Source organism: Monodelphis domestica, chromosome 1, assembly GCF_027887165.1.
Source record: "Monodelphis domestica isolate mMonDom1 chromosome 1, mMonDom1.pri, whole genome shotgun sequence".
In the NCBI taxonomy this organism is placed as follows: Eukaryota; Metazoa; Chordata; class Mammalia; order Didelphimorphia; family Didelphidae; genus Monodelphis; species Monodelphis domestica.
Genome location: NC_077227.1, coordinates 495,648,232 through 495,674,658, shown reverse-complemented (window position 1 = coordinate 495,674,658; position 26,427 = coordinate 495,648,232). Strand labels below are relative to the sequence as shown.

Here is a 26,427-nt window from a genome sequence, read left to right as displayed (position 1 = left end):
AATGATTTGCTCATTTTATCCAGCCCTTTTCTCCTTCAGTTGGTTCTTGAACATTCTTTGTATTACTACTTCCTAGCACATAGTAAATGCTTGTTAATTGATTGATCTAGAGTTATGTAAAAGAAAATTATTTTGATTTTCAGTGAAGAAAATTATTTTGATTTTCAGTGAATCATATTATGAAGCAATTTGAACTTTTAAGATTTCTTCAAAAACTAATGTGATGGGGGCAACTGGATGACTCACTGGATTAGGCCCAGAGATGACAGGTCCTGGGTTCAAATGTGGCCTCAGACACTTCTTAGCTGTGTGATCCTGAGCAAGTCACTTAACCCCCATTGCCTAACCCTTACCACTCTTCTGCCTTAGAACTAATACCCAGTATTGATTCCAAGATGGAAGGTAAGGTTTTAAAAAAACAAAAACAAAAAAAACCCCAATATGATATTTTGTTTTTATCTGTACTTTCTTTTCTGAATTTATGAAAGTTTGGCATATGACAGTCTGTTTCTAAGTCCATTGTTCAATTTTTAATGGTTTTAGGTCTAAACAAACAAAAAAAAAGGAATAATATCCTGTATTTTCAGTATTTGCACTCATTTCCTTCTTTGAATCTGTGTTCCCTTAATTTCCAATCAGGGTATAGATCACTATAAATAAGAAAGTAAACTAGAAGACTTGATAGTTTCTCTCTTTATTCTTTGACAGTATGCATTACTTGTAGATCAAATATTTATTTTCATATTAAAATAGCAAGTCTCTTGCAAATGCCAGTGTGATTCTGAAGGGACCTCTGCTTGATTCAGTACTTTAAGTCTGTGTCTTCTCTCTAAGCATTCCATCACAAGTGGATATCTTGTGAGCTCAAATTTGTTGGCGAATAAGTGAGGGGATTCAATAATCCATTGCAAGTCTCCCAATCCAAATACACAAATATTTCTAACATAATGTCCTGTTAAGATAAATTAAAACCACAGTTAGTGCAAGCTCATCTACCTTTGTTTACACAGTAATCCTAGTTTTGTAAAATAACTTTTGTTATAGGATGTCACCGGTGAGTTTGTGGGTCTGCTTGCTGTGCATTGAAATTAAACTGGTTACCTTAGGTTTCCATAGTAGCTTTGATGGCAGAAACTTTTGGAGTTTGGCTTATTAATAGCTAATTGGAAGTTTTTATTCTCATTGACTATAGTTTTTGAACAATGATTGCTATGGGTGAATGCTCTGGAATCCTTTGACTGACTAGAAGCACAAGGGAACCAGGATTGAAAAAGAAAAAAAAATTTTTTTAATGGAGGGGAGTTTACAAAGATAAGGAAAGCCAATACTGCTTCCTCTGAGGCTGTGCAGAATTGTTTGATTGGTAATCTAAGGCTTGGTGAATACTCTGAAAGATGGGATGAAGCCAAAAAAGTTTATAGTTTTCTACTCTATTAGGCTAGATGGGCAAATATGTTAAATTCTTAAGGGATAACTTTCAACTGAAGACTATAACTAATTTTATTATTTATAATAACATTTTTAAAAATTAGGACTTAAAACCCCAAAGCATAATAGTGATGTTGCATTGGTTTTTTACATCTAAATTATAGTCCCATGATAGCCCAAGAGACTGATAATTCTTACCTTACTGTGGCCTGGTCATAGATGTGTAGCTTATGGATTTTTGAGTTTTTGAGTTCTTAGATTTTTTTATGAAATTCAGACCAAAGATTTTCTGTGTGAGTACTTTTTGAGCCAGATTTCATGTTTTGTTCTTCATGCCTGCTACACTCCAAGCCAGTCCTGTCAGATATTACTCTCAACTACATTTATCTCCTGCCTGCTAGTATTAATGAAGATTATTTTCCATGCCTAGAATGTGTTCTTTTCATCTCTTCCTACAGGCTCAGCTTAGGGCACTGCTTCTTCTGTTATTTTCCCTAAACTAGCAGCTGGAAATATTTTCTTCTCCTTCATATTTTTCTAGCACATTTTGTTGAACAATCTCTTATACCTACCACTCTCCATTTTGTATTATACATGTCATATCCACCCCAGGAGAGGATAAATTTCCCAACAGTTTATATATGTGACTTTCATTTTTGTCATTCTATTCCTAGAGTTTCACATAGTGTCTTGGACCTAGTAGGTGCTTAAATAATATTTGTTGAATAAATTAAAATTTTCTGGATTGTGAGATGTTTAGAGATGGCCAGAAATATGTGGTTAAAATATAAATAGAATTTTTTTATTTCAAACTTTAAGCAAAATATTACTAGTAAAGGAAAAGTTTAACTTTGGGAAAAACAAATAATTTTGTCATAAAATTTCATACGTTCGAGTCTTTCTCTTAACTTACTAATAATAATGGCAATTCTTTATAATTTTATTTATCATCTTTTATGTTACATGACAACTGACATAAATGATATAAATATCAGTCTACAGCTTCTTCTGATAAAGATGAAATCCCTAAAAACTCATGTAATCACAATATATAAATAATTCTACATAGCTGAAAAGGAAGCAGTTAAATGTTGTTTAGATATGTGAACCTTCTGCCAAAACCTCTAATACAGAGATGTCAGACCCACATCATGTGCAGCTCACACTACTTTCTAGAATGGCTCAAATCAGATTAAAACATAATTGGGAAATGTTAGTAAAATAAATTTAAAAATACAATAAAACAGATATTGCCAATTTCTATATGACTTTGACAACTTTACCCTAATGCCCCTGGGTTCTTAAAAGCTATGTCAATAGAACAAATGCTATGTCAGGTTCCACTAAATTGGAATGGCTTCTAGTATTATACCAGTGGTAAACTATCTATCAACAAATCAACAAGTATTACTTGCTATTTGTATATTTTATATCTTTGTCGGAGTACCACCTCTCACCAAGTTGGCCTCAGGGTGAAGAATTTTTTTTTTAGCTTACAGCAGTTCTCAAAGGTCACCTGCTAATAAGGACTGTGATGTATGTTGATAGAGGAAGTCCCTGAAATAATAAAATGTTAGGTCCTTGACGTATTCATTTATTTGACATGTATATAGATGTTGAATAAAACATAATAGACTATCTACAAAAGGATCTCACTTTGTTACTGTCATCTTATGAGTGGGGCAAGTCACTTAACTCCTCTAGTCCTTAGTTTCTAACTATAACAGATTTAGTAGTCTTACATCTTCTTCAACATTTACCTATCAAAGGATCATGCCATTGAATGTTACTGCTTAAAGATCATATTTTTTTCTTACTGTAATAGTTCAAAAAAAGATCAGCAATTTAATCAATAAATCTCCTCCATTAAGATCACACTTCTTCTCTAAGTCTTAATGTATAGATGGGTTTTCATAAGTTGTGAGCAAAAAATCCACTAGGTGGCCCAAATCTAGGTGATAGACCATGTTGTTTGATCAAAATCTTAAGTCCACAGCTTGTTTATTTTAGGCAGGCCTGCCTGGCTTTCTGCTAGCCCCTTGGCTTGGCACACCTGATTCATTTGCATAACCAATGTATCATAATCAAATGAAGTATTGCAATGAGTTTGAACATGTGAATTTGCAAGTTCGTTCTCTAGAACTGATTCAATGTATACAAATCAAACTCTGTAACATAAGAATAAGAAAATAGGTTATTTTCATCATGATGAGAGGCAATGTGCCATAATGGATAGAGTGCTAGATGTAGAGTAAGGAGACCCAGATTCAAATCCTGCCTTGCTTCAAAGGGAGTTGATTATATGATTCTAGACAAGCCACTCATACTCATAAAACTTGTAAAATAGGAATCATAATAATAGCACTATTTAGTTTATAGAGTGATTGGGAGAATTAGATGGGCCAGTGTCTGTAAAGTGCTCAGGGAATCTTTAGGTGCTACCTAAATATAAGCTACTATCATATTGCCTTTCATTATAGTGGACAGGAGATTGCTTTGTAATCAGAAATGGTTTAGTCTTTAAAAATGCTTAGTGTATAATGGGTCACAGATGCCCTTGGTTGGGTAGAATTTTCTATCTCAAAACTTCTTACTTTATGACCCATACATAAGTGAAATTCATTTTTTATATCCTAAATGTGTATCTGCCCCCTCAACCAAATATAGCAAATTCCTTAAAAGACAGAAATCATTTTTTCCCTTTCAATCCATGTTAGGGTCTTTTTATCAGTTAAACAAATGGGCTCAAGTTTTTTCCTGCTTAAGAATGCAACTGACTATTCATTTAATGGGCAAAAACATGCTGCAATTTGAAGGTTGAATTTTGTACCTTAAATATTTTTGAAACAAAATTTAAACAATGTTGCACTTTTAAACCTAATTTTAAAAATATATCCTTGGGGTGGCTAGGTGACTCAGTGGATAGAAAACCAGGCCTAGAGACAGAAGTCCTGTGTTCAAATATGACGTCAGATACTTCCTAGCCATATAATCCTGGGCAAGTCACTTAACCCCAATTGCCTAGCCCTTACTACTCTTCTGTCTTAGAACCAATATACAGTGGTGATTCTAAAGCAGAAGGTAAGAGTTTATAGGAATAAACCCTTATACACACACACACACACACACACACACACACACACACACACACACACACACACACATATATATATATATACATATTTATTCTATTCTTTCTCTGCAATATTAGCACACATGCAGAGAACTGGAAGAGATAAATTGATAATTGGTTTATTATAAACTTCAATAATTATATCTATCCTATTTAAATATTTAGTATTAGTTTATAATCTCTAGTACATTTATAGATATTCTTGACAAGTGGAATGATACTGTTTAAGAGCCAGTGCTTACATTATTATTCTTATGCCACTTGAATATTATAAAATCTCAGGATTGCAAGGGATCTTAAGATACCAGCTTGCATAGCACATGCATCCTAAGAATCCCTTCCATATTGAGAATTGGTTTTGTAGCTTTTCTTTGAATACTTATGGTGAAGGATAATCACTTAATTCCCAAGGCAACTCTGATTTGTAGGAAATATCTCCAGTTCCTACTTCTTTTTGGAAGCCAAGACAAGGAAATCTGATCCTTTTTCCCTATATTAAAATAGTCCAGATACTTGAACACAGTTCTCATGCCTTCTTCCCATCATCCCCTGTATATTTAATAAACAACATTGTCTTTAATCTCAGACATTGATGATAATTCAGGGTTTCTGCCAACATGAAATGGAAGCAACCATTCAGTCAGTTCTTAATCCTCATCCCTATTCTGCCCTTTCACATCTCACATAAGAGGAGCACAAGTAGACTTTGGCTAGTGCTTTGCCTTGTTTTAAAAAGAAGAGAAACTGACTTGACCTATTCTTGGTGACATGTAGATTTCACAAATCATGACTTGCAGTACAATTTAGAACATTACTAGCAATTTGAAATCAAGTTTACTGATCTGTAGCTTATAGATACTATCATTTTCCCACTTAAATAGAAATTTCAAACATTTGTCCTTTCTATTTCTCTAATGCGTCTTATGTTCTCCACAATCTTTCAGAGATAACTATATATTTGAGTATAATTGGATATTTAATGTTACCTTTGCATCCATTATGAACAACTCCTTCCATATCTTTCCATTTAATAGCCCGAATATGTCCTTCCCACTCAGCATTTGGTGTAGCACCTGGAGCATCTAAAGGGGAAAAAATTTTTCATTTGGGGAAGATTAAAAATAACTATAATTATCCCCCAGAATGCCTTCTCAAGTACAAGAACTAGTGAGCTGATTATTTTAGAATAGAGTTAAAATATGTCTAGGAAGTGATTAATGGCAGTTTGTGCCTTTATATTTTGTTGGGTAAAAGAGTAAAAACAACAACAACAACAAAAACACCGTATGGTTTAGTAGAAAGAACACTGGATTTGGAATTAAGAGAATTTAGTTTTGAACCTTACCCTCCTCTTTTGATCTATGTGACTTTGAACAAGTTACCAAATGATTTCTGGCCTCATTTCCTCATCTGTTAAATGATAAAGCTAGACTGGATGAACACTAAGGTCCCCCACAATTCTAAATTCTGTGAATCCCAGCTTAACATTATTCCCTTCAAGGATTTCTCTGTCCTTTTTATGTAGGATTAGGAAGGAATATTTGCCTTACTGTCTTGCCTGAAAATGAGATCCTAGCTTCTGCAAAGGAGAAAAAGAAACCAACCTTGAGCCCTTTTGTTAACTGTTGACAATGACATCTGGGTCATTGGAGGTCCAGCACCATTAAAAGAATTCAATATTTAATGTTCTTTTACATTAGTTTAAACTATCAAGAGTCACTTTAATGCTTAGCCCATTAAATTTGTATTTATCCATTTTAGCTGCATAAACAGAATGGCTATTTTTCTAAATATTTTCTTAACCTCTTTCATAAATAGTGCAGATTTTAGCTCTTAAGTACCCATGAAACATTACTTCTGTTAACTAAAGGAAAATCAAGCTGATGAAGTCTGGCTTTTCAAAGGTAGAAGAAAAAATAATTGACCACACTATGTAACATAGCTATGTATTTAGATTTTATTTCTTCTGTCCTTATCACGCAACATTTATAAAGCACTTCCCCCTCTTAATGTTGTGTTTTCCATAATAATCTGGAAATCAGTGACTGTTTAATTTTTTCTTTATATCCCCAGAGCCCAACATAGTGCTTAAGAAATGTTTGTTAATCTTTTGCAACTATGGTTTAAACTAGCTGAAGAATCTGTAGTGGAACACAAACAGTAAGGTGAAGGGCCATGAATCCATAACATGGATGAAAATGTTAATCAGCTGAGGATTAAATCCAAGATTTTCATACAAGTTAATGATACATTCTCCATATTATTTTTTTTTGCCTCTTGAGTTTCCAATGTGTTGTCTTTCTGTTCTGGATCAGACCAGTTGGTCATTAACTCATTCCACTTTGAATCTAGTATGGACTCAAATTAGCTGCATTACTGAAAGAAAAACTTCTTAAACACAAAAGCATCCTTAACTATAAACTAGCTACACAAGGATTCTTTTTTTTTTTTTAATCTACTAGTATGCATTAGTTTTCTTTGGTTAAGGCTTGGAACAATTTAAAAACAAATTTCTTTAAAAGGTAACATAAAGGAAAATAAATTTTATATCCTTGTTTTAATTCTTTCTCCTAAATAGTTGATTAAATTTAGAGCCTGACAAACATAGCTCAGAGAGAGTAATAGCCACAAACATTACAGATAGCATTTTCATTTTAAGCAGCATTCCAGAAAATTTGTATTGGGGTAGCCTCATAACCTTCAAATCAAGGCTTAAAGAATTCTGTATAATTGCTTGGGGAAAGGAAGGAGCAGAGCCAAACTCCACAGGTTTTGAGGCCTGGGTCTTGGCTGGTTTTATACCATTGATAAAGAGATGTGCCTTGTTATTCCTACCGTGGGCTGTGTATCATGTTTGGCAGAAACTTAAAGAGCTCTTGGGGAAAATGTTGGAATGGATAAGGTTTGAAATGGAATAAAGCTTAGCTGAGGCAGCACAGCTTCCTGCCATCCCCTAGATCCCAGACAACTCTTCTAAATCCCAGACAATTTATCATTCATCTTACCTCTTAACCTATTCAGAGTAACCCAATAATGTTCATCAGGACTGTATGTATCTTTTGACCATTCAAGCAAGTCTTTTGCCCTGACGTCTGTCAATGCAAATTCAACAAACTGCCTAGTGAGTACATAATAGGCACTTCCAAAGTATATTGTTAAGTTGTGAGGGGGATCATTTTTTTCTTCCTTAGTTGGATAAACATAAGCATTTCCTTGATGAACATATTCTTTATAACTTTGATGTGTCCTGTATTTCATATGTGCAGGCTGAATTATTCCTGGAGTCATATTTTTACCATTCCATTTGCTTTTGATATATTGAATAATTTCTTTGTTTGTCTTGATCGGATAATCCTGCCCACATAGGTTTATTACATACTTCCACTGAAATGTGGAGCTCACTAGGTCTTTCATACAATTAATATCTGCTTGTAGTCTTGAAAATCCACCATAAATCACAGTCTCCCTCTTCGATGAAATAAAAATATTTTTGAAACAATCGACCAGGTTTTTCACTGCAGTTTTATAATTCTGGGGGGATTTTTCATCAATGTGTATACAATAAACATTCTGAGGAACATAAATAGCTCTGAGAAGCTTCACAAACATAGCTAACTCCTTATGAATGGTTATGATATATGCCAAGGAGAAATTCCCCTCTTCTGCAGACAGGGGTTTTGTTATGAAATGTAGTCCATGAAAAATAAGAGAGCAGTTACAGCTGCCTGGTTTCTCTAAGCACGGGCTTATTTCAGGTTGTTGAGTGTTTTGTTGACAGAGTTGTCCAATTTGAGGGGCAGCCCCCTTCCCTTCAAAAAGGGCTGAACATATTTCATCTGGATAAAAGCCACACTCTGTTGATTCTGGATGGTTTGGTTCTTCTTTTGATTTATCTGGAATTGTATTCCTCACACAAAGAAAAATGAAGATAAAAATGCAAATACTAATGCACACTAAAAATCCTGACTTTGTTGCATCCAGCTGGTTCATTTTTTATCCTCTGGGCACTTTCTTCTCATCATAATTTGAACAAATATTTGTTTAAGCCTCCTAAAAAAAAAAGCACATGAAATTTAAGGTTAGCTTTTTTAAAAAATGGACTTAAAAGCGAACTTTTGGAAGGTTTTTGTTTGTTTGCTTTGCTTTTACAGAAAATACTACCAAAAATAAAATAAAATGCAAAAGAACGGCTAGAAAACCTAAGCTATGTAAAACACGTATGTGTATACTAACCTATATTTTTATGAATAATAACATCAAATCATTTATTTAGCATTTACACTTTATGCAACTTTCTTTACTATAGTAGCCTTGTGAAGTAACTGTTTTATTGTCCCTATTTTTACAAATAAGGAAACTGAGATTTAGAAAAATGTAGTGACTTGCTCAGACTCACCACCTATTAAGAGCCAGGTCATTTAATATCACTGTACTTTGTTACTTCTTTTGGATATAGATATTGAAGATAATTATGAAAATCTCTCTTATTTTACTCTTTTTTGCCTTTTTCTTTTTTATATTGCCTTTTTTTGTGTTTTTTTTTGCCCTGACCAATGTAATCCAACAAACATTTATTAAATACCTATTATTTGCTAGGCACTGAGGATACAAACAAAGACAAAACAAAAAAATGGGCCCTGACCTCAGGGAACTTACATTCTACCATTGGATTGATTGGAAGGTTATGACTTAAGCCACAACCCACAACTGTGAGGGATGATCCTTATTCTTCAGGAACTGTTTACCACAACCCTAGAGCCACAGGCACCCCAACCAAAAGATCCAAAAGGCTAACTTCCCAGAGGAATTGTGGCCTTTACCATCCAGCACTCCTTTCAGACTCTACCCCAACCAAACCTCAATCACCACAATTCATTTTCCTTTTTGTCCATTTGAGAGCAACCTGCCTCACATTCATAGGATCTGTTAGCCCTAAACCTAGGGTGTGAGCTTCTTTTGTGAATCACTGGGTCACAACCACCAGGACCCCTCCCAGATACATTTTGGGGCTTCTTCCTCCTGCAAAACTCTTACATTCACAATCAATGGGATTTCTCAGCCCTGCTAAGCCTGGCCTGTAATTTCATTTGATTTATGGAACCCAGTGAAAGGAAGCTGCCTCTCCCTATGTAAGTTAGTTGGTCCTCTGCAATTTATAGTCTGGGCAGAGAGAGGACCTTAAGACATTAAGAGCACCTTCAGTATAATCTCAGAGGAGGAACTTGAACCCAGTTGTTCTTACCTATTTGCTATAAGATGTTGTCTTTTATTACTGTCTATAAGATCCAGATCACAATGAAATATTTTATTTTTCAAAGGTCATTGAATATTTACTTAGGCTGTAAAATGTTTTCATCTGTTATAACAAACGAGTTTTGGGGGAGAACCTTCCATCTCTTTTTTTAAATTTTTTAAGCTCTTACCTAGAATCAATACTAAGTATTGGTTCCAAAGAAGAGTGGTGAGGGCTAGGCAGGCAGGGGTGGGGGTGGTGGGGGTGGGGGGAGTGGAGTGTTATAGTCTGAGGCCAGATCTGAAGCCAAGACTTCCCATCTCTAGGCCTAGCTCTCTATCCACTGAGCCACCTAGCTACCCATCTAACATCTCTTTTTTAAGCTAGGCTTTAATTATGGATGAAATCAGTGAAGTATTCCTGATTATGTAGAAACTTGCTGTTAAGTAAAGTAAAACTTATTTTTCTCTTTAAAATTGAATATAGTTCTTTGCTTCATTTTGTTTTATAATTTGCTTAAATTCACTCTTCTACTTAAAATCAGAGAGTTAAAGATGGTTTCAGTTTTAACATTCTATGGCTTTTGTATTTAAGGCAAAACTTTTTTCCATTTAAGGCAGGGGTCCCCAAACTTTGACCAGTGGGCCACATGCAGTCCCCCCTGAGGCCATTTATCTGGCCCCCACTGCACTTCTGGAAGGGATACCTCTTTCATTGGTGGTCAGTAAGAGGAGCACTGTATGTGGTGGCACTAGTCACTCATGTACAGTACTACTTCCAGAAGTAGTACTTCTGAGAGTAACTGAATTGAGAATGAGGCACTGCATAAAGGATTATGTGGCTGCACAATGGAAGACATCAGCATGGTGAGAGGTGATCTGGGGGAGGGGATTCCACACTGTGTATACTGCTGCCTGGTATAGTGGTGACAGTGATGAGTCTGTGCAAGGTGTGACAGGCCCATCCAGCCAGCACTGCAGCCTCCGATATCCCAGACAGCTGTATACAGATTTGTTCATAGTTGTTGTTTTTTTAATACTCCAGCCCTCCAATGGTCTGAGGGACAGTGAATTGGTCCCCTGTGTAAAAAGTTTGGGGACCCCTGATTTAAAAGCATCTTTTGGGGATATATATTCAAAACTATTATGGAAAAAATAAATGCAACTTAAAGATAACACAAAAGGTTCATTTAAAATAGTTTACTTTCCCCCATCCCCCTCCAAAACATATCTAATAGACCCGAGAAACTGAAAAATACTGATTTCAATCTGTCTCACCTGCTTAGAGGCTAATGAGAGAAACTGAGATTGGACAGAGGAGGTATTCACAACTAGATAAATAAGCTCTGAATAACTGAGAACTGATAAGCCTGATGAATATGATATATATTAAAATAGTGAAGATTTGCAGAATGTTATATTCAAGAGACCTCGAGAATCATTCATTGTGTCTTATTAATACAACATATTTTAGCTTTTTTTCTAGCAAGAGCCCTAAGAGATGGGTTGAAAAAAATGACCATTTAGCATAGACCAAACAAATCTATGAAAGGTTACTGATTTTTACTTTCAAATATTTTTGTTATTTTTTTAACTTTGCCATTTTTATACAATTTTTCCCTCTTGGGTCCCTGTCATTTCCTGGTAGTCTTCTTCAAAAAACAAGTGAGAAACAAGGAAAGAGAGAGTACCAACATCATTTTTACATTATTCCCCCCAAAACAAACAAACAAACAAAAAAACACCTTTTTCCTCTCCCTTCCCAGTGGTTACCAGTTATGAGGAGCCATAATTTTCCTACTGCTCAGTAGATGAGTTCCCTCCCTTTCCTGCGGGTGTATTGGGTGTTTCAAATTGGCAGGGCCTTTAAAATAGAGCAGACATGAAAAGATTACCTGGCAACCTTGAGATTTGTTTCTTTAGGAAGGGAGCATATTATTATAAGCTTTTTCCTAGTATCTCCCTAATTTCCTATCTTAAATACTTATATTTTCTAAAGAATAATTATTGAGTAAATTTATTTCCTGGAATAAACCCTTTCTTTTCACCTGGAGTTAACTCGCATTTCTACAGGAAAATGAGCTTCACTCATAGCAAAGTTGTATAAGGTGGGTAGAGCTAGCTCCCTGTGTAATTTTTGTCCATATTAAGCTCATCTGATACTTCTCCTGTGAATTCCTACCTCTTTTCTTTGGGCACTGTTTTCTCTTCAGCCATGAAGCCTCTTCTAGCTACAAGATTTCCTCCTTGGGTTGGAAAAGAATGCCCCCTCCTTTTAAGAATAAGCCATAATCTTCCTCTTACCTTCCTTTCTTCCTCTTCTCTTCCTATTCAACCTGCACATCCATGCCCTCTCCACTCCTTCCAAAATTGCCCAGGAACTTTTATAAGTTTGGAGGGAAAACATATCTGAAATCTCCTGAGGCTTCAAGGTTTAAAGGAAGCTGTCAGGAAGCAGTCCCACACCCTTTTATTGTTTGTTTTCAACAGTGAGCCAAATCCTTGTGAATTTTAAAGTCACATTAATGATGTGTAGTGCTTAAGGCAATATTAAACAGGCTATGAAGCCCCCTCTTTTTAAAATGACTGGCTATGGAGCAGCCAGGTGGCTCATTGGATTGAAAGCCAGGCCAAGAGATGGGAGGTCCTGGGTTCAAGTCTGGCCTCAAACACTTCCTATCTGTGTGACCTTAGACAAGTCACTTAACTCCCATTGCCAAGCCCTTAACTTCTCTTTTGCCTTAGAACCAGTACATAATATTGATTCTAAGACAGAAGGTAAGGGTTTTTAAAAAATAAAATGACTGGCTTTAAGAGTTCTGGGTTTTTTTTTTTTTTTTGGTACCAAGAAGACTGAGCCTATCTAGGGCTTCTAGGTTTGGAGGAAATATGGGGGAAATAGTCTCATGACGATTGAGTGAGCTGAGTATCCCCTCATACCCTACAATATTTCTGCCAAGTAAGGGAAGCAAAAATATTACCCTTCCTAAATTGGGCCAGTGGAAGATTGTTGCAAGGGAGGGTTTTAACAAACCCTCTATGGAATGAAGGTTCTATGCTTTTGCTTTCATCATTAACTAGTGCAAATCAATCTCTCCTTTCTTCCTTTGCAGGTCTTAGCCATTTTGTTTTATTAGTGTTTTTATGCTACTCAAATTAATAGAAGTTTTACTCCCCAAATTGGATGTCCAGGAGGAAATTGGTATGGGATGTAAGGATAAAAGATCAATAGAAAGGTGTCTTTAAAAAAATCCATCAAGGATCTGTCCCTTAGCAAACAAGAATCTGGGGGAAGTTGTCCCCAGAATGTATAGGCACCTGGGTTCTGTTCAGCAGTGTATCCCCATTTTACCTTTAAGTGTGGATCCACTTTTCAGTGGAAACAATTCATAATGTAAAGAAAGGAATGTAAGTGTTAAGTATTTTTTCCTAAGAGGATAGAATGGAAATATGGAGTGGGAGAAAAGCAGGGGAAGAAGATTGCTTGATATACATTTATCTCATTTCATCCAAATCCTTGTTTTCTCCTCCCCTCACACAGCCATTCCTTTTGCTTTTTAGAAGTGGTAAATATTATTAGCTTTACTTACTGATTTTGAATCTTGAGCACCACCCTCAATTAATTGCTGAATACTCTTATGGAGAGTACCTAGAACAAGAATGATGCAGTAATTGTAATTTTTTTTTGGCTTGTTTTTTTGAGAGGCATCATGGCATACTAGACACAGTACATGACCTTCAGTAATTACCCAACTTAACTTCTCTATTCCTCAGTTTTATTATCTGTAAAATGAGAGGTTTAGACTTGATGACTTCTATGGTCCTTTTCAGCTCTAAATCTATAATCCTATTATGTTAGGAAGTAAAAACATGTAGTCTAAATGGAAATATTAATAATTCTATTAATGTACACATTTGAAGATCCATATAGATTTATGGTGTAGTGGAAAAAAGAAAAACCTATGCTTAAACCATGGCTCTTTACTTAAATATTTGTATTACCTTGGGTAAGTCACTTAACCTCTCTGGGCCTCCGTTTCCTCCTCTGTAAAATGAGGAAGTTGCAGGGTTTCATATCAGCACTCTTCATGGTTACAAAGAACTGGAAACAAAGTGGATGCCCATCAATCGGGGAATAGCTGGAAAAACTGTAGTATATATTTATAATGAAATATTGTGTAGTGAAAATATGAGAAACTCTGAGAATCATTAAAAGATTTCTGTGAACTGATACAAAGCAAAATAAACAGAACAGAAAATTATATGTATGATTATAACAATATAAAATAAAAACATTAAAAGAAAGTTGAAATCCATTGACTACCTACCAAGGTACTGTGCCAGACACTAGGGAAATGAAGATAAAAATAAAATGCCACCAAGGAGTTTATAATCATTCTGTGAGGGGAAATGCCATGTGCACAAGATAAATCAATATAAAGCACACACTAAGTACTTGGGGGGTGAGAAGACAATATTCTCAGCTGGAAGAATTAGAATAAGCCTCCCTTTTGTAGGAGGTTGCACTTGGGCTATTTCTTGAAGGAAGCTTGGAATTCTAAGAGGTTTGGGTGAAGAAAGGGAAGCTTATTAAGGGCCCAGAGGAGGATCCTGTGCAAATTATAAATGTGGTGAAGTGTCCTGTCATGTGTAGTGGATGGGAAGTAGGTCAGTTTGAGTGCACAAGGGAAGTAATGTGAAATAAGTTTAGGAAATATGTATTGGAGCCATTTGTGAAGGATTTTAAATCTCAGAGGGATTTATATTTGATCATAGAAGCAAAAGGGAGTACTGAAGTTTTTGAAGCAAAGCAAACAAACTGCTCAGACCTGTGCTTTACAGATATCACTTTGGCAGTTGTTTGCAGTGTGAATTAGAGAGGTGAGGAAACTGGGAGTATAGAAACTATTAATTATAAGGTTTTTGTAGTGGCCCAGGTGAAAGGTCATGAGGGGTTGGAATAGAGTGGTGGCTGAATGAAGTGGGGTGGAAGAAGATGTAGATGATTTGAAGGTAGACTTGATGAAACAGCAACTGATTCAATATGGCCAGGGTAAGGAAAAGAATAATGAAAAATCAATGACATGGGGCAGATATAGGTGACTTAATGGATAGAGAGCCAGCCCTAGAGACAGGAGGTCCTAGGTTCAAATCTAGCTTTAGATATTTCCTAGCTGTATGACCCTTAGCAAGTCACTTAAACCCAGTTTCTTAACCCTTACTGCTCTTCTGTCTTCGAACCAATATTTAGTATTGATTCTAAGATGGAAGCTAAGGGGGGGAACCATTGGCAATCTCAAAGAAGAAACAATGAAACACACTTCTTCATTCCACAACAGAGGTGAGGGACTACTGTAAAAGAATATTGCATGCACTATTAGACATGGTCTTTATACTGTATGTTTTTGCTTAGTTATTTTTCCATTGTCACAAAGGTAGAATCAATGTGTGAGGGGCAAATAAAATGTATTTTTTAAATTAAAATGAGGCTCTTGGATGAACTGATCCCCAATGACTCTTGCTTCCCTAAAATCTAATTTTTATTGTTTCCCCGAGTAATTAGAGTTTAGCTGAATGTCATTATAAAACATACCATTACTTGAGAATGCTACTTTTTGGCAGGTCCTGTCTTCTTATGATTTAATATTCATGCTAAATTAAATAAATTGTACCTCTCTTCAGCTATCAGATTTTTTTTCAGAAATTATTCTTAGGAGGTTGAATTTTTTTAAATGTTTACCCGTTATTTGATGTTAGATAGGATTCATATATCCTGACTGTGCAGATCTTTTACATAATCCAGGGATGCTTTTTTATTATATTATGTTATATTAGGCAAGAATCTCTCCTGAGTGGGAAGAAAAACAATTATTCAGATTGATTACTTCATTTTGTAGTAAGTGGTTCAAGTGTTCTTTCTTTTTTTTACAAATAATACAGTTATTGGGGCATCTGGGTAGCTCAATGGTTTGAGAGCCAGGTCTAGATACTGGAGGTCCTGGGTTCAAATATGAACTCAGACACTTCCCAGCTGTGTGACCTTGGGCAAGTCACTTGACCTTCCCCCTACCCCCCATTGCCTATCCCTTACCACTCTTTTGCTCTGGAATCAATACATAGTATTCCAAGACAGAAGGTAAGGGTTAAAACAAAAGCAAAAACAAAATAATAATACAATTAGAGTTTTAAAGTTTAGTAAAATTGATTTATTTTAAAGTTGAACCATAAATATTTTAAATGTTATGGGGAAAACACCTTATAACTTCCTTATTTTTCATGATGCAGTTACCATTTCACCAGGTCATCTTAGACATTTACCTCTCTCTCACACCCAGTTCACTAGATTACTGAGAACTTGAATAGATCTACATATTACTATCTTGTCTCTTTCATCCTTCCCACAATGACACTTTTTTTCTTTTTAAGTCCTTGATCAGCTCTAATGCATACCAATGAATGGTCTCCTAATTCAGGTCTTAATTTGTGGTCAGGAGACTTAGATAGGGAAAAAATGCAGCTTTATTTTCCTTAATCTTTAATTTCCTTTGTAATCTTATATATTTTATGCTTTTAAAAAAATCTGATAAGGGATCTATAGACTTCACCAGATAAGCTAGAAAGGTCCAACACACACATACACACACACATACACACACACATACACACACACACATACACACACACATACACACACACATACACACACACATACACACACACATACACACACACACATACACACACACACACACACACACACACACACACACACACACACACACACACACACACCTTGTCCTAATGACTTTTGGACTTGAAACTAAGCAGCCTTTTGGTCTCTAGATTTCCTATGGACCCATCCTGCATACGACTGCCAGAGAAATATACTGAAATACACATCCAAATAACTTTCCAATGTTCTATTGCCTACCAAAAAAAACTATACTTCTTATGAAGGGATGAAATAATGAAATGCAGAAAGAAATGATGTGTGGAATAGTGAGGAAAGAAAACAGGTTTGCATGGAAGGCAAGAGGTAGAATGGGCTGAGAGAGAATTTGGAATGTTGGAACAGGGGTCTGGAACAGTTAATTGCCAGACGGAGGGAGAGAGAGCAGGAGGGAGCCTGATAGAGGTGTTGGACTGAGCTCACTCTAGTCCAACTTTCTACTCTCCAAAACTTCTCTTGTTGTTCTTGTTGGACTCCCAATCAGCAAATCTGTCTCCTAGAGACATCTTTGAATCTCATAAAAGACTACATTTACCATCTTTCCCAATTTGACCTGCTACTATCCCTGCAACCTTCGACCTGAACTTTTTGGTGATCTGATCAGTCGGGTCACTAGATCCTGCCAAGCCACAAGATCTATACTCCATCCAAGAATTTTGTTGGTGGACTTAGACCAGATAACCAGACAGAGGGGGTTGAAATTAGGCAGAGAAATACAGTGTAGCTTCAGCTTTGCTGAAGACCAAAGAGACCTTTTGCAAGGTCAGAGGATTGTGGGACAAATAGAGGGTACAAGATTAGGGAATTTCCTAGCCCACCATCCTTACCCAAATCCTAGTTCTCAAACTTAAATATACTGTGTTTTAAAATTGCTGACTTTTGCTGTTTTGAGAGCTTCAGGCCTAAGGGTACCATCTTGCCCTTAGGCAAGGAGAAACAGTTATTACAAATTGCTACTCTACAAACCTTGTTTAAGGGTTGAATTACCATTTTACACTTAGAAACCTTTCACAGCCTTTCACAATTTGTCTTGAACCTACCTTTCTAGCTTTACTTCCCACTACTCCATATTATCTACACTCTGACCAAACTGGATTACTGTGTTCCTTACATCATCTTATTAATATCTCCTGCATCTGGACATTTAATGCATACTCTCTTGCCCATTACTTGAACTTACTTTCCCCACATTATCTTCTTTCAAGGCCCAGCCCTGTTGCCTTCTCTGATTCACTCAACTGGAAACAGTTCTTTCTTCCTAGACTCTCTTATGTCTTAATGTGTTATATTATAGCTTGGAGTTAGAATAGTAGGAAGAACACTGGATTTGACTTCCACTTTTGGTTATGCTACTCAATACCTGGTGTGAATCTAGGCAAATTTCTTAACTCCCCTGGACTTCAGAATCCTTATTTACAAAAATGTGGAATTGGCCAAGGTGGCCTTTGGGGGCCTTTTATGACCCAATGAATTTGTGTTATAGTTATTTGTGTGTGTCTCACTTCCCTACTATATCATAAGCTCCTTAAAGGCAAAGACACTGTCCTTTTTCTTTTCTAGTACAGCCTATACCCTGTACATGCTTAATGAATAGTTATTTAAAAGTGAATCCAGCTTCTTTATCAGATACCCCCCACCCCCCCCACACACACAAACACACCTAGTTCATGTTTGTATTCTGGACATAGTACTATAAAACACAGTAGATTGTTTCCTCAGAAAGCTGTGACCCAAATTATCTGTTATTAAAGGATGTTATCAATCCTCCCCCATCCCAATTAATAAAGAACAACCCAGAAAGAATATAGCAACACTTAATTTATCTGGCATACTATGTAGTCTAGGTAAAATGTCTCTATGTATAATTGAAGCTTGCTTCTTTAAATGTCCAAACTTAAAAAAAAAAGTTAATAAGATAGAATCATCATTATAAAAATAAAGCATTATGATCTGATGCAATATAACAGTGTCCTTGGTTAATGTAGGGCTGTTTTTATCCCACACTGAAAAGCCCTGGATTGTACTTCCTTTTGGTTTTTGTCAATAGTTTTTCTTTCATTTCCCTCTACTGTCAAGTTGTCACTTTTTGTTTTGGTTTGGTTTTTTCAGTGTGCCTACTACTAGGTAGGCTTTCCCTTCTCTTTTCTAATTTATTGGTTCTGACCTGCTGTGGGCTATGAAACGAATTAAGCAAGCTTATTGGAACTGTGTACAAAATAAAGATAAATAGACTGTAAATGAGAACTAGAATTCTATAAATATAATGTTCAGGTGCTTCAGTACATACACTGTGATGTCTGTTTTGGTTGCGAAGAAGCTTTTTTGCATTGCTTTCTGGTTCATGGAATCATAGAATTTAGAGCTGAAACTGTGCTTTACAGATAATGTAATGATTAATGATTCATTGCTGTATTCTACAGTGTTGCCAAATAAGTGGCCTCCAGATAAGTGAAATGTTTATATAATAGGAAAACAGATTTAGCTGGGGAAGATTTTAGGATTTATCAAGAGACTCTTTTCCAAGTTTTATCAGCTTTGGCCTTAGAGATAAAAAGATTATGTTAACAGTCCTTGCTTATAAAGAAATTCTGTAACAAGATAACAGAGGAAATGCCATTTTTAAGCTTGTGAAATATAGTTGCAAACAAGCTTAGCTATTGAACCCATTTGATACTATGTTGTGACTACACATTTGGCAGCATATGAACTTGGCATGTGTCTAAGGAAAAATGTTGCTTTCTAGACATTTTGTTTTTAGGAGCTTGTGACAATACATGTAAATATGGAATATATTGACAACTTCTAGTGAATCTTTTATGCTTTTCCCTCTTATTTTGAATTTTTGACATTGAGTCACAATAGATCATAGGTTTTAAAACTAGTAGGGATCTTAGAGGGCATTGAGTTCAGCTCCCTTATTTTACAGATAAGGAAACTGAGGCACAGAATAGTTAAATGAATGGAATCATCACATCTGGAAAGCATTTGATACAGAGTTTGAACCCAGGGCTTCTTTATTTCAAGTCTAGTATTTGATCCATTATTCCATTCTTCCTTTTCTAGGTTTGAACTTGAGAAACATGAGAGAAATAGCTTTTGGAAAGTGGCCATACAATATTTTCCCGGGAAGATTGAGATGGGCTTATTTGGGCTCTTTACCATTCTGTTTGAGGAACAAAACATTTCCAAAAATAGATGAGCTGGTGGATGTTCTGTACCCAGTAGCTGAGCCCCAGGAGGAAAGGGGAAAGGGCTTGTGCTTGCATTAAGGGATTAACATATGATAATGCCTTTCAATAGGGAATTCTCTAGGAAGAAAAAAAAATGTTACTTTGATTTGGTAAACACCAAGTGGTATGTGTTGCAAAATTTTTTTCAAGTTCAAAACTAAATAAAAATATAGTTCGAGGATATGTCTTTGCTCTAGATAAAAGAACAGATATCATAGCTAATTCATGAATTTCAGACAGTATTTTTATACAATGAGAAATTTAGATAGCTTGAATCTACTACATTAGAATATGGTTTCTATTTTAGCAAACAGAGAATTCCTTCATTCCCAGAGTAAAAAAATTCTTATAGATATAGATATGCATATACACATGCATTTTAAAAAGTTTATTACTTGGGAAATGCATACAGACTATAGGAATTTCCCCCCCCAAAATGCATATAGTTAATTCTTACAAATGACATGTAAGCTAAATCACAGTGATGAATTAGTATTCCTTATAAATCAATTAACTTTACTATGTAAACAAGGAATCAGATTTCCAGTGTTCCTTACAAAAAAGGGTCTGGCTTTTTTCTAAAACAAAATAAAGAATAAATTAAGATTATTGGGTAGGGAGCAGCTGGGTAGTTCAGTGGATTGAGAACCAGTTCTAGAGATGGGAGGTCCTAGGTTCAAATTTGGCCTCAGATTTCCAGCTGTGTGTGACCCTGGGCAAGTCACTTAACCCCCATTATCTAGCCCTTAAAATTCTTCTGCTCTAGAACCAATACACAGCATTGATTCTAAGATGGAAGGTATGGGTTTAAAAAAAATATATTCAGGTAGCAAAAATTGAACCCTCAAACATTGTTAACTTATTTTTCTTTTAAGATGGAAAGAAAATTCTCAGTGTAGAGAGGAAATATATATCTGATATCAAGGCAAATTTAAGGATGAATTAACTAGTTTTTAAATATGAGCTCAATTTTAGGGGCTGAGAGTATGGCATGATGCCATTTTGAAAATAATATTTATGGTAATGCATCCCACTTGGTTCAGGTAAGAGAAAAATTCTTTAGTGGCTTCATTCTGTACTCTTCCTAGTTTTGTTTCAGGTCAAAATTTCTGTGGATACTTAGGTGTGGTTCATCATAACCAGGTTTTAAATTCAAAGCAACTATTCTGACAGTAGGTCATCTTCCTATATTCTGGGTCATTTATTATTAGTAGAATTTAAAGCAAGTCTTTGCATAAGCTGATTTATAACTGTGTTTTGTTAGTCAAATCATTTTTGGAGAGTCATACTGGTAATAGATTTGGAATGAAAATTGTATAATGAATCAAATTTTGTTCTTTTTAAAAGGATCTTGAAATAATGTGATTATTTTAATAATGATTGATTTGTGGAGTTTTCCGTTTTCCATGTCAAGCATAAAACTTTTGAGTCTTATAAAAACTCTCTCATTAAGAATATTTGTTACATGATAAAGTTATCTGGGCATATCAAAATGAGAATTGATTTTGAACTTTAAAGGAGAAAAAGCACTATCAGCTATACAGAGCAATTTTTATCATTCATATTAAATCAATCATATATCAATGAACTTTTGCTTAAAATCTTGCATGTTTTACAGCTACTAATTGGAATGATCTGATAACTTGTTTTACTAAATTCTAGAGTGACAATAATATATACTTATTAAATTAGGATAAACACCTGATGTCATTATCAATTAATATTTAGTGTCAGGGAGTATAAAAGAATGAGGTAGATGAACAAATGCACATTTCCCATCACTTCCTGCTATTAATTTAAATCACTTGGGAATTTATACTATTATTCCACAAAACTAATCATTTCATTGCACCTGCTACTCTGCAACCCCTACTCCCCCATATCCATATGTAATAAGGAAAGTTTTTTTTAAAAATAAAGCTAATCTTGCTTCACAGTTCTAATTCTTAATAAGTTTGCATCTTGTTTGCTTTACCTTTGAATGGAAAGTGGGGAAAGCAACATTTGCAAACCCGTATTTTGTCACTAATTTGAAATCTGTTGTCCCAAGCCCTCATGAATCATTAAAACTAATGCTAGTTTAAAGAGTGAGTTGAAGCAGTATTTAGCTTGTCCTTTGGTCCAAGCATGATAACATTCAAAGTATAAGTTTATAACATACATAAAGGGGAAAAAATTAGAAGATAAGGCTTTTAAGGGTTTTTCATGGATGCAGAACTCAGCATTTTTAACAAACAGCTGGAAGTAGCTGTGTTTTAAGATTTTTTTTTTTCCCGGTTTCTTTTTAAAGAAAATAAGTGGCTTGATTTTCTACCTTGTAGTAAGTTTGTGTCTTTCTTGATTTTAAGACTAATATAAAATATATGGATTCTTTCCATTATAAATTTATTCTCAAATTGTTGTTTTTAATTTTTATTGCATGGTATTTTCATAAATCTAAAATATGTAATAATTTAAGCCCCCTTGCTAAAGGAAAAGGTTATTCCTATTTATATCCCAAGAATTTTGAATAATATAAGCCACATATTATAGATTTGCTACATTTTCTACATATTGTTTTTGTATATTAAATATTTTCAATTAGAATATCAAATAAAAAGGCTTCTCAAGCACTACATTACAGTAATTCATATTACCTTAGGATTCTATCACTCAGGTAATTAATAAAGTATAGAATTTTTAATGTTAAAATAAAATATTTAAATGTGCTTTCTTTAGAAGAACCTAAGGAAATATATAAATATATATATTGCTCCCACCCTCAGTACTTTGTGATAGCTAAATGAAGTTAAATCCCACATGTAATCCATTATCCTTCAGGCAGTACTCAGGCTGAGGGTTTCATTACACCGTTCTAAGTCACATGAAATTAGTTAAATATTAATCTGTACCTTTCTGCTTAGTTGGATTAATCCAGCATCACTAAGTTGCTCGGTAGAACCTTTGTTCAGGTGCAAGTCCTTTAAAAAATCCAGAAACTGATGCCCTCTAGGATGCAGTATGGAGTGGAAGCCTGCTGGCCCCGAGATTTTTGCTTTGTGTCATTGTTCCAGTACAAGCCTTTTAAGGCAGCAAAGCCAGTCTTTGTAAATGAGATCTGTGGAGACTGCATTGCTGTTGATTATAAATAGTCTTGCTGCAGCTTCAACCTTTGGATTGCTAACAGATCTAGTGAATAATATGAAAATCCCCAATGGATTTAACTCTTTGTGGTCAGGCAGTTTTTCCTTAAGGAACATTGAAGAATAACTTGGAAATTTGGTGAACCCATTAAACCCTCCTGTGTGTAATTTAAGAAGAATATTCAGTAAATGTATCTAAATTATGTGGTGGGGATCATTTTTTTTGCTTTACTAAAAGTCTGTGAAGTTTACAAAACCAAATACATTTCTAACCTCAGTATCTCTGCTTTTGTCAATCAAGATCTCCTTAGCAAAACTAGTGCTAGTAAAAGCTTGATGTAACAAAACAAATGGCCATGTTTGTTGATTAATTGAGAGAAATTGATTTACTACACTTATTCCTAAGAGCCTAAAGCAAGTCCATTCCATAGACATTATTAGGCACTAGAGATAAAAGAATGAAAAACTAGCCAGTTCTTGCCCTCAAAGAGTTTACAGTCTAAGTGGGTGTGGAAAGACAAATAAGTATGCAGTAAGACAGAATATGAGGGGCAGCTGTGTAGCACAATGAATAGACCCCCAGTACTGGAGTTGGGAGGAACTGGGTTCAAATATGGCCTCAGACACTTCCTAGCTGTGTGTGATCTAAGGCAAGTCATATAATCCCACCTACCTAGTCCTTGCCCTTCTGTCTTAGACTTTTTACTCTAAGACAGAAAGTAAAAGTTGAAAACAAAACAAAAAGACAAAATGGAGAAAAGGGCAAAAAGGGAGCCAGACAATTTCTTGAAAAAATTAGAGAAGAATGAGAACATTTTCAATTGAGGATCAATAAATTCCATGAAGAAAGGCACCTATGCTGAGCATTAAGGTTTTCAATAGATTGAAGACTGATCTTCAGTGTGGCTATTCTTACATCAGTTTTGTGAAATGGGGTGTGATGGGAAGGTTGGAGCCAGATTGTGGTGATTCTAAATGTCAGGCTAAGGAATTTACCTGTAGGAAATAAAGGGACCGTGAACATTTTTTAAGTAGGGGAATGATATGGTCATACCTGGGCATTAGGAAGATTATTTCTTCAGTTATGCAAAGAATAGATTGGAGAAGGGTGACACTGGAGGCTGGAAGCCATTAGGACACTGGATTAATTGCCTCTTATACTGGTGATGAAGGCCTTCCCATACTAACTGTCTACTATTCAGTAGAATGGAGAGGTGGAGATGAGTGTAAGAGATAGGACTCTCTACCTCATTTCTTAACCATTGATGGAGGCTCCAAAGTTTTCATTCTCCAAGTATCCACTACTTCCTGATTTCAGTTCAGCAGATACTTACTGAAGGCTTTATGCGGGGGAAGTGTTTGGGGAAAGGATTAGGAAAAGTTTCACAGGGGAAGTAATATTTAAGGAAAAGAGAGTTCGTGACAATTAGAGATGAGGGCATGTGTTCCAGTCATTCAATTAGCAGGCATTTATTAATTGCCTACTACGTACCAAGCTCTGTGGGAAGAAGACAAAATGGAAGCTGCCCCTGCTCTTAAGGAGCTTAAATTATAACCAGGGAGACAACCCAGCTTTCAAAGATCCAGTCAGGAAAGATATTGCAGTCTTACCATGTAACTGTTAACCTGGGCAGCTAAGTAGTGCAGTTGATAGAGCATTAGGCCTAGAGTTAGGAAGACCTGAGTTCAAATCCAACTTAAGATACTTTCTAGTTGTGTGACTTTGGGCAAGTCATATATAACCTCTGTTTGCCTCAGCTTCCTCAATCTATAAAATAGGAAAAATAACATCTCCTTCCCAAAGTGGTTGTGAGGATCAAATGATATAATATTTGGAAAGTCCTTAGCACAGTAACTGTCACATAACAGGCACTAAATAAATATGTATTCTTCCCCCCCCCTCCATTTTTTTAAAGTGCTTAAACTACATAGGTAGTTAAACCTCCTCATGCTAAGAAGTGTTAGACACTGGATTCAAATCCAGGTCTTTCTGACTCCAAATCCAGTGTTCTTTCCTGCTATACCACACTGACTGCCTTCCTGTCTCAGACTGTGTCTTATCCATCCTTCAAGGCCCAAGTCAAGTGCTGGAGCATTTTTAATACTCCCAATTGGAAATGACTTCTTCATATGACTTAACATTTTTGTACTCTATAGAATTTGATGTTTGAATTTGAATTGTATTTATCTGTCATATTGTCATTCACCCTTTAGTAAATTGTAAGGTCCTTAAGGACAAGATTTTAAATTATTTTTGTATCTTTATCTTTTTTTTTTAATCCTTACCTTTTGCCTTGGAATCAATACAGTGTGTTGGTTCCAAGGCAGAAGAGTGGTAAGAACTAGGCAATGGGGGTTAAGTGACTTGCCCAGGGTCACACAGATAGGAAGTATCTGAGGCTAGATTTGAACCCAGGACCTCACATCTCTGGGCCTGGTTCTCAATCCAGTGAGCCACCTTATATATTTGTCTTTACTGAGTGTAGTACACTGTAGTTGATACATTTTTGGTAGTTAAATGAATGATGCTAAAAGTCAAAGTGATGATTTACATGTTTTTAGAGCACTTATATTGATTCTAATATAAATTTTTTCACAGGAATTATATGTCTATGGTGATTTTTCTTAGTTAACTCAGGTTTTATGCAGTTAAGTTTTTTGGGGGGGGAAGTTATTTTTATCTGTTAAATATTTGACAGAAAGATTTCTGTTATTTCTGAAATTCCCATTTTTTTCTTTTATTGATAAGTAATTTTTTTTAAATGTACATTAACTTGTTCTTCCCTTTCTCAATCTTTAAAGAATAATCTGTTTTGCAATTTATAGATCATGGATCTAAGCTGATTGCCCAGACCAATTTCTATCACTTCAGCTTTATGTAAATTTAAAATTGTTAGAAACAATTTTGAGGTTCAGTAATTCTTAAACATCTCAATCACTTATAAATGATTTTTGCATTTTCTTTTATTTTTTCATAAGATTTAATTTTTTTTACCCTTTCTTTACCTATAAAATCTTCCAGTAATTCGGTTTTTTAAAGCTGTAGTTAAGGAATGGTGGTTTACATGATTAAATAGTTTTTTAATAATTATTTCTAATAAAAGATATCCCATAATACCCATACTAGTAGCCATGGCTCCATGAATCCTGTCAACTACCTGTCTGTAGTTTATAGAAAAATTCCTTGTAATGAAATCTATGTAAGTTAGTTAATCTTATACATATGAAATACCTTGAATACTACAGTTCTAAAGAGATGATTTCTGCTTATGGTTAGCAGCATTTCTGCATCTGATTTTTTAGATGGGTTGTAAGGGTTAATGAGGCATACTGTTCTTCCCAAGTGGCAATATATGTTTTTCTATGGCACAGTGGTTAATTTTCAAATTATTTAACTGGTGGGAACCAGTGAGAGATACAGTATTTTAATTCTATTCTACTACTTTTGTCCTAAAAACCCTGAAAATTATTATCAGTAGCTTATGTTTTGGCTGTAGAAAATTAAAATTGTGTGTTTGTGTATGTGGAAAAGCCTTCTGGATTTCCTTAAAT

General features: G+C 35.2%; 2 protein-coding genes across 4 annotated transcripts in view; one reads left to right on the top strand and one right to left on the bottom strand.

Moving 5' to 3' along the window:
* RTF2 (replication termination factor 2) overlaps window positions 1-26,427 on the top strand; it is an 84,276-nt gene that overhangs the window by 25,240 nt on the left and 32,609 nt on the right. The gene's annotated exons all lie outside the window — the stretch shown is intronic.
* Window positions 679-22,786, bottom strand: LOC103094872 (beta-1,3-galactosyl-O-glycosyl-glycoprotein beta-1,6-N-acetylglucosaminyltransferase 7). 3 transcript variants are annotated; one of them, XM_007475682.3, is made up of 6 exons: window positions 22,645-22,786; window positions 13,796-13,895; window positions 13,384-13,442; window positions 7,567-8,611; window positions 5,548-5,643; window positions 679-952 (listed from the first exon to the last, which is right to left on the bottom strand). In XM_007475682.3, exons 4-6 carry the CDS (start codon window positions 8,549-8,551, stop codon window positions 726-728), a joined length of 1,308 nt encoding a protein of 435 aa, XP_007475744.1. In that variant the 5' UTR covers window positions 8,552-8,611; window positions 13,384-13,442; window positions 13,796-13,895; window positions 22,645-22,786; the 3' UTR covers window positions 679-725. The 3 variants fall into 3 exon arrangements, with proteins under 3 accessions (XP_007475744.1, XP_007475743.1, XP_007475747.1); XM_007475681.3 differs by having other exon boundaries at window positions 13,796-13,941; window positions 22,645-22,690; XM_007475685.3 differs by lacking the exon at window positions 13,796-13,895 and having other exon boundaries at window positions 22,645-22,721.